General features: G+C 43.8%; 1 protein-coding gene across 1 annotated transcript; it reads left to right on the top strand.

Moving 5' to 3' along the window:
• Positions 1-502: 502 nt before the first annotated feature.
• On the top strand, positions 503-10,271 carry LOC308300395 (terminal nucleotidyltransferase 5C-like). The gene is made up of 4 exons (XM_080744214.1): positions 503-1,388; positions 6,835-7,269; positions 9,239-9,523; positions 10,038-10,271. Exons 1-4 carry the CDS (start codon positions 924-926, stop codon positions 10,200-10,202), a joined length of 1,350 nt encoding a protein of 449 aa, XP_080600340.1. The 5' UTR covers positions 503-923; the 3' UTR covers positions 10,203-10,271.
• The last annotated feature ends 4,785 nt before the right edge of the window (positions 10,272-15,056 follow it).

The raw sequence follows: 15,056 nt of genomic DNA, 5'->3' as shown, positions 1-15,056 counted from the left end.
GAGGCGCTGTCAATCAAAAACATAACGACGCCACACCCCCCCACCGTCAGTCAGTGAAAGGAACCAGTTGTGTTCGATCAGAGCGTCTCTCCAGCAGCTGTGAGCTGAAGCACGGAGCGCGGTGCAGTGGCAGTTACGCAGCACCGTCAGCTGTGTAGGAAAAAAACGGGCAAAATGTAAGCGACAGGCAGCAGACATACACCACTTTACATGACCACTGGAAGTAGGTGTGTGTGTGAGTGAGTGAGTGAGTGTGTGAGCAAGCGGGCAAAGCAAGTAGTAAGAAGATGGAATTATGTGTGCAGTTTCTAATGCGAGGAAGAGATCCGCACCTCCGTGCGTAAAAGGCAACAAAACAACCGTTGCGCGCACTGGGATGAAGATGATGATGATGATGATGATGATGACACTCACTGGATGCTAAAAAAGCGTTAGTAATGGACGGAGGATTAGTTGACACTGTGGAGGAGGACGTCTTTTTCCAATAACTTTTTGACAGCAGCTGATCTTCCTCTTCGAGACGTGTTTTCAATACGAGCGGAGCGGAGCGAATCGACGCGCAGCGACCGACCGATAGTGATCTTCAAACTGAACTCTGGACAGCCAGACTGTATTTATTCATCAACCAGGACAGACACAATAAACGAAGCCCCCCCAAAAATGACTCAGATCTGCGGTGTTTGCATTGTTTTGTGATGCTGCGCAGTTAAACAGCAGCAGCAGCGCGTCCTTATTCCGGGTGAACTGAAGAGCGACTTTTACGCAGCAGAGACGCACGGCCAGCGGTGACCACAACAACATCGCCTCTGCACTGAAAACTCGCACGAATTCTCGCCCAAATGCCGCTCCAAGACGGACAGCTTTCACAGCGGAGCAGAAGCCGGACTTAAACGCGGTTTCGAGTCGAATTATCTCTATTAAAAATGGAACGGAGGGTCGAGCAGCCGTCTCCGTCTCCGGAGGCGGCGGGGGAGGAGGACAGCGGCGGCGAGTCCGGGGACCCGGAGCAGAGCGTGGATAACCTGGCCGTGCTGCAGTGGGATCAGGTGCGGCGGCTCGACGCCATCCTGGCCGGCTCCATCCCCATCCACGGCCGCTGGAACTTCCCCACGCTGGAGGTGCGGCCGCGCGACATCGTCAAGGCCGTGCGCTCCCGCATGGAGGAGAAGCGGATCCGCGTGCGCGAGGTGCGCCTCAACGGCTCGGCGGCCAGCCACGTCCTGCACGAGGACAGCGGCCTGGGCTGGAAGGACCTGGACCTGATCTTCTGCGCCGAGCTGCGCGGCGAGCAGGAGTTCAGCATCGTCAAGGACATCGTGCTGGACTCCCTGCTGGATTTTCTGCCCGAGGGCGTCAACAAGGAGAAGCTCACCCCGCTCACTTTAAAGGTAAATATGGCATTAATGCATTCACCCTCCATCTATCATATTTTGTTGAATGGAGGAACAGCATAGCCTTCCCTAGTAGACTCTAGGCTATGCCATCTCCATTTACTCAAGGCAAGTCAAGTTCATATTTGCATGTTTCAACAGCCAAGCCAATTACAAAGTGTTTTAAAAAAAAGTTATTAAGCATTCGAGCATTGGGACACATGAGCACAAGAGCAGCGGCGCTAAGGTATGGCAACATGACTGGTGTCTTGCACGCGCGCACCAGTCATGTTGCCATTTTATTATTTCCCCCTGTTGCCAAGGTATGGCAGCTGCCATAGCTTGCCATACCCAATTGACGCCTCTGCACAAGAGAGTGCAAAAATAATCCCATGTGCAAAAATAATCCCATTATAAAGGGATACAATAAAAAAAAGTACTTATTTTTTTTAGTGGTGGTGCTGGCAATCTTCTGCAGCATCCCCAACAGATGTTTTCATTTATGTATGTATTAGTCGTGTATTTACACTACATATTTTCAGTAGAACCAATAAAACAGAAGCCTATATTGTATTTCAAAGCAATGTAGGAAAAAGAAAATCCTGTCCATAATATTAATTATCATGTGCCCTGACACAGTGAATAGATGCATGCAGCAGATAGTAAAAAGGACTGGTTTCTAATACAAAGAGGATTCCATTCTAATCCAATTCCAGTCGGATGCACATTAATCAGCCGGGGCCTCGTTTACCCCTGGATTATTGCCACGGCTATTTGGCCCATGCACCAAACCAACAGAGAGATATCCATGCACCAAACCAACATATCCACCAACACACTGCAAACCTTAATAAAACAGGACATAACAAATGATATCGTTGCTGAAACGTAGGTTATTATAGTTCACCTAATGCAGCCTATATGCTCTGTCGTAGGACGGTGTTGCACGAGGCATAGCTTCTCAACTGAGAGTGAGTGCAGTCTTTCTTTTAAACCTGACCTGACAGTAGGCTAGCTAGCCTACTGTATTTCAGTGGTGTAAAGTAACTACATGTAAGTATATGCCTACTGTACTTAAAGGAGTAGTTCACCCCCGAAACAATTTTTCTTCTTCTATTGATTAGTCACACAATGGAGACTTGAGTTCAATAATGTTTATTTTTTTTTATTTGTCGCATTGTAAATTAACCCCATTGATTAGGGATGGGGACCCAAATAAGGCCCTGGATTGGGGACCCAAATGCATTTGGGTCAGAATCAATGGGGGTAAATTTAGGGTCAGGGGTCAAATAAATGTACCCCCATTGATTCTCACACAAATGCATTTAGGTCCCCATCAAGGGCCTTGTAGTTGGGTCTCCATCCAGGCCCAATCCATAATCAATGGGGGTACATTTGTGACAAATACAAAAAAATATTATTGAACTCAAGTCTCCATGGTATGACTAATCAATAGGGGGGAAAAAAATCGTTTCGGGGGTGAACTACTCCTTTAAGTTTTGAGGTTTTCTTTACTGGAGTAATTATTTCCAATTTTCAAAAAGTTTATCTCTACTGCACTGCATCTCAAAGGCAAATGTTCTTTTAATCCACTACAATTACATTTACATTTTAGTTACTAGTAATCCTAACCCTAACCCGTTGTAGATTATTATTATACAAAACACACTAACTTCAGCCCTATGGGCTATCTATTTTTCGGCCATTCGAAAATAGCAGATCTACAAGCTCACAATGCATTGAGATGTGACGCATTGTGAGCTTGTAGATCTGCTTTTGCAGTATTGATACTTGTACTTAAGTAAAACGTGAGTACTTCCATCACTGCGTTATTTCACAATAGCCAACTGTTTTGACGAAGTATTTCTGAAAGGAGGATGTGGCAACTGTGGTTTTGAATGGCAGAGGTAGCCTGCAAATAACATGAAAGAAACGTTCGAAATTGCACAGTGGCCTAGGACATGGACACATACAGATAAAGATATTTGTGGGGGTCTTTTTTCTGCCTTTTATTGATAGAGATAGTAGACTGCCAGGAAATGGAGCTACATAGGTTATTCGATTAGGCCACTGTTTGGCAGGAAAACCCATGTGGCAATAATTGTATTGTGTATTAGCCTATTATTATTAGTGTTATTATTAGGAAAATAACTGGAAAATATCATTTAGACTAGAGTGATTCTTTTAGATTCTGCCAGCAGCTTCCGAAACTCTCTTCTGCTTTTACAGTATTTCGAAAATGTAGCCTATGTCATGGGATTTTATACTTTTTTTTATAAACGTTGAATTGTTAACTGTATATCCTGTATGCATCCTGTACGCATAATGTCATGTTTTTATATTATGCAGTTACGATGATATTATAATCTAGTAATAACGGTTATCAAAAGGTGCATAAAAAGGTGCACAACTGCCCTTTTCAGGTTACCCCGAAGAAGGCAGCTTTTCTGTCCTAAACGTTGGTCCTCTCTGTGTGAAAATAAAGTTTGCATCAGCAGCTACACTCTTTTATTCTTTACTATAATCTAGTAAAACTTAAAATCTAGAAGGTATGGTTTAAAATGAGTCATTTCATCTCCTACATAATGTACAGTATAGGCATTTAGCAGATCCTCTCTTTATCCAGTGATCATGTACAGAGTTGTGGTTCCCACAAGGCTACATGGCAGCTGTAAGCTCTGTTCTGTCTCCATGTCACTGACTGGCTTTAACCACTTGATCCCTGTTTGGTACTTTGGGCTATTGTAAAATAGCCGATCTACAAGCTCACAACGTGTCAGGTCGTGACACGTTGTGAGCTTGCATAGGCCTGTCGTCCATTTCCGAAAACGTTTGACCATGTCGCCCCTTAATGACAGGGAGGCCAGGGTGAGAGTGGTTAGACTTTCTGCACAGCGACTTGAACCTTAAGCAACTTGGACAAGCTGTTGCAATACACACGGTAGTACTCTAGGATTTATGTAGCTTTGCTTACAGTGGTGAGCAAAGTGCTCAATCACTTGAGTCATACTCCAGGTCAAACATTACTCAACCGTAAGAGAAAGTTGCGTAGTCAAATTTGAAGTTGAGTTAAAGTAGTATCCTATATTCAAATTGGCTAAAATGGTAAGTGGTGCATTTATATAGTGCTCTTATCCAAAGCGCTTTACATAGATTGTGCATTACATTCACCCATTCATGCACACCTTCTTGCTCAAGGACACTTCCAGAGTAGAGAGTCCCATCCGGACACTCTACCGGCCACTCCACCCCTGAGCCACTGCCACCCCTGGGTGGGTGGGGCCACTGCCCCATCTCTGACTCACAGTCACACATAACCATCATATAAACCATGTGGTCTTGACATCAGACTCAAACAATGTACTGTATACAGTAGGACTTGTATTGAGATCTAGTCATCACACAACGTACAACACTTCAGCTCTATATATTTTACATTTCGGCCAGTTGAAAATAGCCAATCTACAAGCTCACAATGCCTTGCGATGCGACGCATTGTGAGCTTGTAGATCTCTTATTTTCAAAAGATTTTTGTACATTTGAAAACCTGAAATGGGACATTCTGCATAAAGAGTACTTTTCCCTGTTTTGCTTTAAGTACATTTTTGATACCAATACTTTTGTACTTTTACTCAAGAACATTTTGAATTCCGGACTTTCACTTGTAACAGAGTATTTTTACATTGCATTATTGATACTTTAACTTGAGTAAAGAATGTGAATACTTTTTCCACCACTGCCCATGGAAAAATAGAAAATAGCCGACGAGCTTGTAGATCGGCTTTTTTCCAATTTTCTAATTGCTTTTTTCCAATAGCCAAAGTACAACACAGGGATCAAGTGGTTAAAGCCAGTCAGTGACAGGGAGACAGAACAGTTTACAGCTGCCAGTAGCCTTGGTGGGAACCACTACTCTGTACACGATCACTCTGGATAAATAGCATCTGCTAAATGCCTATACACCAGGGGTTGGCAACCTTCTTGACATGAAGTGCCATGTTTTCATTTCCCTTGATCAGTACTGTGCCATATCAACATTTAGTTTCCAATTGATTTTGACAGGCTATAAATAACAACTGTTGTTTTAGTTCTTCTTTAGAAATGTATTATTTTACATTAGGACGTAGGCCTAATGAGCATTAGACTTAGCATTAACCTGACTCTCTCCCCAGTCAAAGTTATCAGTTTGAATGAATCTATGCAGGATGTAAATTGCATATAGATGTGCACTCTGCCACTCTTATCTCTTACACTTCTGCCAGTGAGCCAGCAATCATTGGCTATCACATTTAGCAATCATGTTCACAAGGTACAGGGAGGCTGGGAATGGATAAGTGATTGGTTATTTATTGAGTTATTTGAGTGAGTCTACATTGGGTAGCAGGATTACTTACTGTATTATGGGATATTATTATTATTATATAATTATATCATGATTCATGTTTTATAGAAAAGAAAGTATTAGAAAAGAAAAGAAAGTATTAGAAAGTCTGTTTTTTGCGGGAGGTGTACAATGTATGTATGTATGTATGTATGTATGTATGTATGTATGTGTGTATGTGTGTATGTGTGTATGTATGCATGCGTGTATGTAGTATGTGGGTTTAAGTATGTAGGTATGTTTGTATATGTATGTGTATGTGGATATATATGTGCATGTTCATGCACATGTATTGAAATATATATTGGTATATAAAATTGTGAAATTTTAAGTTATTTTGAACTAAGTCAGGTACAAAAGGGGGTGGGAGTTTATAAGTTTTACTTCTTCTCACTCCTTTTCGGATATGTTATTATTTTTGATTTGTTTTGTGTTTTTATTACTTGCTATGTTTTCAGTTTATATTCTTTATTTTTTGTCTTGTGTTTGGAAGTGCAAAATTGTACTTTTTTTAATTTGACATATTCGAAATAAATATGACTAACTAACTAAAAAATTGTGACAATGTTGGCACCCGTCAGTGGTGTAAAGTAGCTAAGTACACACGTCACGATGCGACGCGTTGTGAGCTTGTAGATCTGCTATTTTCAAACATGTTGTACTTTTACTTTTGGTACATTTTGATGCCAATACTTTCATCCTTTTACTCAAGTACATTTTGAATTCTGGATGGACTTTACTTGTAAGGGTGCCCTCACACCAAAATACCTAGAGTGGAATCCACCAATGCATTTCAATGAGAATGGAGCGTTTTTTTGCCAGTAGAGGATTTCTGCAAAAAAACGCTCCATTCTCATTGAAATGCACTGGCGGATTCCACTCTAGGTATTTTGGTGTGTGGGCACCCTTACAGAGTATTTCTACATTGTTGTATAGATACTTTTACTTAAGTATACAATGTAAGTATGTTTTACAACACTGGCACCCGTGCCTAAGGTACCCCTGGCCTACACTGTACAGTTTTAAGAATGTGAATACTTTTTCCACCACTTGCTCATAGTGTGCCTGTTGTCGTCCACACAGGAGGCCTACGTGCAGAAGATGGTGAAGGTGTGCAACGACTCGGACCGCTGGTCGCTCATCTCGCTCTCCAACAACCGCGGCAAGAACGTGGAGCTCAAGTTCGTGGACTCGCTGCGGCGTCAGTTTGAGTTCAGCGTGGACTCCTTCCAGATCCGCCTGGACTCGCTGCTGCTGTTCTACGAGTGCTCCGAGCACCCCATGGCCGCCACCTTCCACCCCACCATCCTGGGCGAGAGCGTCTACGGCGACTTCCCTGCCGCCCTGGACCACCTGCGGCGGCGGCTCATCTGCACGCGCAGCCCCGAGGAGATCCGCGGCGGCGGCCTGCTCAAGTACTGCCACCTGCTGGTGCGGGGGTTCCGCGCCGCCGACGACGGCGAGATGCGGCTGCTGCAGCGCTACATGTGCTCGCGCTTCTTCATAGACTTCCCCGAGGTTGGTTGGAGAGATACAGTGTGTATTCTGTGAGCGTTGCTGTTAGCCGCCCCAAAAATGTGACTTAAAGCAGAAATAAGCTGATTTCTGCTGACATAAGCAGGAATCATGCAATTGCTTATTTTTATTTTTTATTTTTATTTTATTATATTTCGGCGGCTAACAATCCTCCCTAAAAGATCTAGTCTCTGTGGCGCTTCTAGGAGCCACAGTCTGCCTCCAAAACTATTATTTTATCTGTAAGAAGCTCTGTCATTAGCAGCTCATTGGTGCATGAACCAGCCGACCGGGGCTAAAAGGATTGACAGACAGGTCAACCAATCTGAACAAGAACAAGAGGCGGTCCTGATTGGTCTGTTATTTTGGATGGGCACCCAGTTTAATCGACCAATAACTTCTCACAGATAAAAATAATAGTTTTGTAGGCAGATTGTAAGTGTCACACACACAACATTTCTTTAGGAAGCATTGTTAGCCGCCTGAATAAAATCAAATATAAATATATATTTTTTAAATAAGCAATTGCATGATTCCTGCTTATGTCAGCAGAAAACTGCTTATTTCTGCTTTAAGCCCCTTCTCCACTACAGGGACAAACCAGAACTAGAACCAGAACTTTCCTGAACCAAGAACGTTCAAAGAACCCTTGAAGTTCCGGGACCAAGTTCTGCGTACCTTTCCATATAACCAGACATAACCGGGAAGGTTCCAAAAAAAAGCAGCAGCGTTGCTGGCCCCGCCCATAAGTTCCCAGAACTCAAGTTTAGTACTACATCAATAGCAGGAGCTAAAAAAGGTTCCCAGGACTTGTCTGAAACCAGGCCGTGTGCTATACAAAACCCAAAAAATAGGTTCAGGTTCTGGAAAGTTCTGGTTCCTCGTAGTGGAAAAGGGGCTTTTGTGTGTATGTACGTCCCCGTCCGAATGTCCCTTTTCTGATTGGACGATATACCCCTGTGCCATCATGTGGTCTACATCATCATCATCATCATCATACATCATCATAATACTGTACTTAACGTGCTACTAGAACCCACACTGTTTCTTCAGGAACAGTATTTCCTAGTGTGTGAAGTATGAATCACCACACGGGTTTGATCTTTTTGAGCGGTGCTCCTGGAAGGAGCTAAGCTCCAACATCTGGCTTTGTCCGGGCCGCGAAGCGTGGCCTACATCTGGCCTACAAAGTTTGTTGTACGCCCACTAAATGTCCTGGCTCTGAAGTGTGACCTATATCTGGCCTACATCTATCCTATAGCTTGGCACAAAGTGCTCCAAAATAAAAGGTTTAAAAGAGCTAATTGAAGTAAGGCCAGCAGGGAACCCTTTCCACATAACTGCTGCAGAGGATAAAAAAACAAGTCCTTTCCCATACAGCTTTTGAATCAGCTAGGTACAGTCTCTGGCACTCCCACTCTGTCACTCCTTGACATGAAAAGGCACCACTGATATAGAAACATAAGTCAGAAAACTATTAGGAATTAAAATACATTTTTAGAATCGGCCTCAGGTCTTAATGGGTTAAATTTGTATATAAAACAAAAATGAAAAAAGATAACTAGAAATAGGGAAATAGCAAGTGTGGTTATAAGTCACGAGGGATACACAGGGAAATGAATTCCGCCGTACTATTTATATTACATGTTGTGACAACAGTGTGTGAAGCATGACCGAAAGGCCAAAGGTTCAGGCCAAAGGTGGTACTGCAGCTGAAAATGCTCTGAGAGCCATTCAAAAATGAGAGAGGCTCTCTATTTAGGAGTGGTAATTTAGCCTCAAACCTTTTGAAAAACGTTTTTGGGACATAAACAATATGACAGAACTACTTTTTAAATGCATGGTGTATCACCTTTAAAATATGATTATTTTGGGTGTTGCGGCCTGAAAAGGTTGAGAACCACTGCACTGGCCTATAGCAGCCACACTAATAACATAAGATTCTCTCTCTCTCTCTCTCTCTCTCTCTCAGGTTGGCGAGCAGCGGCGTAAGTTGGAGTGCTACCTGCAGAACCACTTTGTGGGCCTGGAGGAGCGCAAGTACGACTACCTGGCCACGCTGCACCGCGTGGTGCGGGAGAGCACTGTGTGCCTGATGGGCCACGAGCGCCGCCAGACGCTGGGCCTCATCTCCGCGCTGGCGCTGCGCGTGCTGGCCGAGCGCCACGCCATCCCCAGCACCGCCAACGTCACCTGCTTCTACCAGCCGGCGCCGCACGTCATGGACGGGAACTTCAGCAACTACTACGTGGCGCAGGTATGGGTCTAAAAATCTGTGTTGTTTTTGATTTGTCTTTTTGATAAAATGTCATTTAGTTTTAGTCATAATTTAGTCACCTGAAAAGTAAGGTTCAAGGTTCAAGGTTGTACTTTATTGTTACGTCTTTTGTACAGGTACATAAGAGTAAAATTTGTTTTTGTTTGGCATCAAACAAGTTGATTTAGTCGGCACAGTTGATTTAGTCGACTGAAATGTATTTTGGCAGGCCTTGATCACACAACGCCTCACATCATGTGTGCTTGTAGATCGGCTGTTTTCACTAGTTTATTCATTTTTTTAGATGATAAATACAAAACGAAAGGTTTTGGACATACACCCGATAATGACGATATACTAGTGTTGTTGCTGCTCTTATACCACCATTATTACTGGGTTTGGTGGGGGCCAGACAGTAGCCCGCCGCGGGCTGCAAATGGCCCTGTCATAAATCGTGATTTCATTGGTCACAATAATTGTGACACAGCATTTTCATATGGTTCCATCCCTACAGGTGCAGCCCGTGTACCAGCAGCACCACCCGCCCTCCTCGCCGCACCACCAGCACCACCAGCACCACCAGCAGCGCTACACCCCTCCTCCTCACACTCCACCCCACTACCACCAACCCCAACACCACCCGCACCCCATGTACACCACCTGGCTGCCCTGTAACTAAAAAAAACACCATGCACACCACCTGGATGCCCTGTAACTAAAAAAAGAATAAAAAAAGACGAAGACAAAAAGCGCCGGTCCGTGTCTTAAAGAGTCGGCATAAAACTCTGTCTCCTTTTTGTCTAACTTGAGAAATCCCCCTCCCGTATCGAAATGACAAACAAGTTCCTGTCGTCGAATGGTTGAAAGGAAAGGTTGAGGGAGAAGGGAGTACGGAAAAACGACAACAACAGCAGGAGAGCAGATTGAATAAAGAGTGCAGGGGGGAAAAAAAACGAAACGTGCGAGATAATGAAGGAAGGAAGCGATGTGAGGAAGAGGTTTTTGGATCTGGACGGAAGGCTGGCGGAGGCTTTTCTCTGAGGAGGAGGAGGAGGAGAGGATGGAGTCATGGGAAGCTGAATGGAATGATCTTTTAATCCAAACTGAGAGCTGTTTTTTGGTGGAGGGACTGCATGTGTAACGGAGGTGATCCGAACCTCCCCACCCGGCTTCGAACCCAGGTCTCCCGTGTGAAAGTCCAATATTTTAACCATTACTCCAAAGGGATATCCCTATGGCATGAGAGCAGATACTAGACTTTTGAGGCTTCAGGCTGGGGCTGCGACTCTCTCCGCCACACTCACCCCCCTTTGACCTCCTCCTACGGGGAAGCCCGGATCCGGGTCACGGCACCAATGTAACGGAGGTGATCCGAACCTCCCCACCCGGCTTCGAACCCGGGTCTCCCGCGTGAAAGTCCAATTTCTTAACCATTACTCCAAAGGGATATCCCTATGGAACGAGGGCTGATACTAGACTTTTGAGGCTTCAGGCTGGGGCTGCGACTCAGAGTACACACCACGCCTCAGAGTTAAGAGGTTGGGATCCTTGAGGATTTGAACGATTGCGGTTCCTTATCGATTCCCTCTTTTAGCGGTCCCATTCCTTGGGGGTGGGGGTGGATTCCAAATGGACCCTTTACTCTTGCAGGTTATGGTGGTGTTTGAAATTAAGAAGGGTTCGAGTCCCACCGGTATTGTAATCGTACAGCAGTACGTGAAGTCCACATGGACAGTGTGAGGGAAAACGGTTGATGATAGAACTTGGTTCTTCCCCGGTTCTTCAATGCTGGATCCAGGGTTTCCTTCTGGAGAGATCCCAGCCCTACTCAAAGCACCGCCGTACCGGACACTGTGTGTGTGTGTGTTCCAAGGTGACACGTGGGTTCAATGCCCGACCAGGCTTTCCTGCCGCTTATATAACCAGGGTTTGGATTTAATGGATTGGTGGTGTGTGTGTGTGGGGGGGTTCCCCCTTCCCCACATGGGACAACAAAAAGGAGAAGCGAGACAATCCTACATCTCACAGATGAGGAACTTGTCACTGTTTACAAGCCCGAAGACCAGCTTTGATACTCAAGTTTGACTGAAAAAAAAGAAAGAAAAACTAAAAAAACAGCAACAACGAAACAATGCATGCTTTATTTCTGTACGAGAACAATATTCTTTAAAAGTGCCTAGAAAAAGCCTAAAAGGGAAAGAGAGAGATATATATATATTTTGTTTTGTAGACTGTAGAGGACCATAGAGCTGTTATTCGTCTCTATTCACAGCAGCCATGTTGAAAAGAAATCGGGACTCTTCCTTACTTCCTTCACAGGTGTTACAAATGATACTAACTATTAGGGCTGTCACAATTATTACATAATCGTCTAATCGCGATTATTTGACATAATCGCGATTATTTTTCATAATCGTCACAATCGTTTCCATGTTGAAAAATTGTCATGTTTTTTAATGTAAAATGTCATAATCGTGACAGCCCTAAGTCAGGGTGCTGATAATGTTGCAAGAGTGATCCAGGGACCCTCATCCTTGAGGGACCTCCAAATGCCCCCTTTTATGGGTGGCTAACTCTGAGAGTGTACACATGCAACCAAATGGACCCACACCACACATTTGTACATTCTCAGATGTCAAAAGTTTGAGAACCACTTTGCTTATCTAAATGGAACAGAGACTATTATGTAACTTTCGTCTTCTACCCCGGATTCGAACCAGGTTTTCCTGCTGACATGGTTTACCACAATAGAGCCTGCCTGCTTGCTCAGGGGATAAATTGAATCTTGACCATCAGGTCAAAATACGTGTCAGATCCTTTATCTAGGTGAGACATGACCTTTGAAACAATCTAAATCAGAGGTTTTCAAAGTGGGTGACAGGGCACCCTGGGGTGCCGCGACGGCAGTCCAGGGGTGCCGCGAGATAATTTGATAATATTTGGAATTTATTTGGACACTTGAAGAAATATTTAGTATCATGTTAAACTTGAAGTACAAAGTTATTTTCAGTCAGTTCTAACCAGAATGGCTATTATCTAAACTTTTCCTCGCAACATAATCACTAAAATATCGTCACTGTCGGGCAGAATTCTGTCGCACAAAACTAGTGAAAATTATAATGTAGGGGTGCCTCGGATTAAAAAAATATTTATGGGGTGCCCTGAGACAAAAAAGTTTGGGAACCCCTGATCTAAATGTCTTAATTAGAAGTGCAGGGAGACCAAATTGTATACCATACAGAATGGACAAAATGACATATTATTCATTAACAAGTAAATATCGTTAAGGCCTGTGAAGGAAGGAAGGAGGTCCGGTTTCTTGCCAGTACGGTTGCTGTTCACAGAGTCTATTGGACAGATTATGAGAGAAAGAGGAGATAATGAATGTATTTTGGACCAGAGCGCGCGTCTATAATAAGTAAAGATAGGTCTCTTACACTGGGAGTGGGTGGGGGAGGGGGGGGGGGGGGGTGCTTACCCCGACGTAGATTATGAGGTTCAAGACGAGACTCGCTCTCTCTTCTTTTCCGCAGTCCGCGTTGGGACTTCGAAATAACAATACAGGGGCCAAAGAAGCAGTCTGAGAATCCAAAGACAGTCATTTCTTTATTACAGGAAGGAGAGAGAGAGAGAGAGAGAGAGAGAGAGGGGAGAAGAAACGAGAGTGTGTGTGTGTGTGTGCGTGTGTGTGTGTGTGTGTGTGTGTGTGTGTGTGTGTGTGTGTGTGTGTGTGTGTGTGTGTGTGTGTGTGGTTTCCTGGTTGTAGCAGCAGGACATGCAGTGGTGTGTAAACCCGACCGCATGTTTGTCAGAGTGGGTGGGGTTATAGCGCTGTGCACACATACAGAGGAGAGCTCAAATCCTCGGCTCTAGTGCTTAGTTGCGTGTCGGTGTGTCGCAATGTGGCTAAAACACCCCCCGATCTACAAGCTCAGAGCGCGTCACAGCGGGACACGCTCGCGAGCTTGCAGATCTGCGATGCGCGACACCGAGGTACCAGCCAAGTATGACCCAGTACAGAACAATATCGTCGTTGTCGGGCGGAAACCTCGTATCTCCGAGTTTCAAATGTGTACGTTCTTTCGCAAAGTATAGCCCTGCTTCATCATACAAGGCCGTCGCACAAAAGTAGTGAAAACAGCCGATCTACAAGCACACAACGCCTCGCACAGCGAGGCGTTGTGTGCTTGTAGATCGGCTGTTTTCACTAGTTTAAGTCATTTTCAAAATGATAATTGCAAAATGAACGGTTTTGGACATACAAGGTTTTCATCGGACAACGACGATATGCAGCCCTGGTATATAGTCCAGAAGAGACAGACAGACAGACAGACTGGAGAGAGTCTTGAGGATATTAAAAAACCTTGTATCTCCATTATTTCATCTTTTTTATGTTTATGTCTTACGTGGCTGAAATAGCTGCTCGACAGGCTCACAATAAAATTCTAACTTGGGTCTCCTCCTGTGCAAGTGCTGACACTTTAATAGAGCCTGCCTGCTTGCTCTGGGGAGAAATGTAATTGTATACCACTCAAACCAAACCACACATGGTCTCAATATCTCGGTAGAAGATTACAACGGTACTCATATTAACGAGAGCTTGTGTGTGACTTAATAATAACAACTACATTGGATTTATTGGACGTTTTTTGGACTTGCAAGGTTTCTACTGGACAGCGATAATGTGTTTTTGTACAGATAAGACTCATTTTCAGCGGTAATACTCCAGCGGTCATTTGGTCAATAATTAGGTGTCTTAATCTTGCTTTATCAGCAGTATCAGCGACGCTCACCTGTGGAGAGCTGCGTGTGAGCTTTGAGATGAGAGAGAGAGAGAGAACAGGGCTTTGTGAAGTAGTATGACTCTGCAGTCCCTTTAAAGTTTGTTCCTGTTATTAAAGGGGAATTTCGGACTAGCCACCTCACCACGTTAATCTTATTTGATGATGTTCGGTACGTTTTTTATTTTGTAGCTATTTCTCATCTTGAGTCCTCTGCAGCTCCGACCAGGAGCAGTGGGATTTAATGCGAAGAGTTAACTGTAGATTTTTATTTTATTTAAAAGAAATTCCGCCTCTACCACTTTAGTTTAGCCTCTACCTTATTAGTGGATGGAACAACATCAGATTGCCGTAAGAAAAGCACTCCTCCGGAATTCCCCTTCTAACAAGGAATCATTATACCAACAAAACAACAGAAACCAACAAAACAACAGAAACATGTACCCAAAGAAAACAGAAGTAGAAATTAATACAATCCCCTCCAAAGAATCCCCTCAAAAAGAAGAAAAACATTTTATTTATCTTAAAAATTAACCGGAACAAACTTTAACAGGTCAAACTGCTCTGAGAGTAAAAAAAAAAAAGAGCCTCAACTCGTCCTCTAATTGTGAGATCTCATATTTTTCTATCAATCTCTATTTTTGTACATCTTGTGTTTGGCTTAAATAAAAAAGTTTGTCACGATCATATTGCCTATGTGTTGTTGGCGAGTTTACGAAGAGTATTTTAATTTGTTTGTGATGTGACGACGA

This window comes from Nannobrachium achirus (genome assembly GCF_963921795.1).
Source record: "Nannobrachium achirus genome assembly, chromosome: 16".
In the NCBI taxonomy this organism is placed as follows: Eukaryota; Metazoa; Chordata; class Actinopteri; order Myctophiformes; family Myctophidae; genus Nannobrachium; species Nannobrachium achirus.
The sequence above is the reverse complement of the archived record's forward strand: the minus strand, read 5'-3'. Positions and strand labels throughout refer to the sequence as shown.

What these genes read in the sequence shown, in the direction of transcription:
- LOC308300395 (XM_080744214.1), top strand. Translation starts at nt 924, where the DNA reads ATGGAACGGAGGGTCGAGCAGCCGTCTCCGTCTCCGGAGGCGGCGGGG. An exon ending in TCACCCCGCTCACTTTAAAG is followed by an intron (nt 1,389 to 6,834) that starts GTAAATATGGCA and finishes TCGTCCACACAG; the next exon opens with GAGGCCTACGTGCAGAAGAT. An exon ending in TCTTCATAGACTTCCCCGAG is followed by an intron (nt 7,270 to 9,238) that starts GTTGGTTGGAGA and finishes TCTCTCTCTCAG; the next exon opens with GTTGGCGAGCAGCGGCGTAA.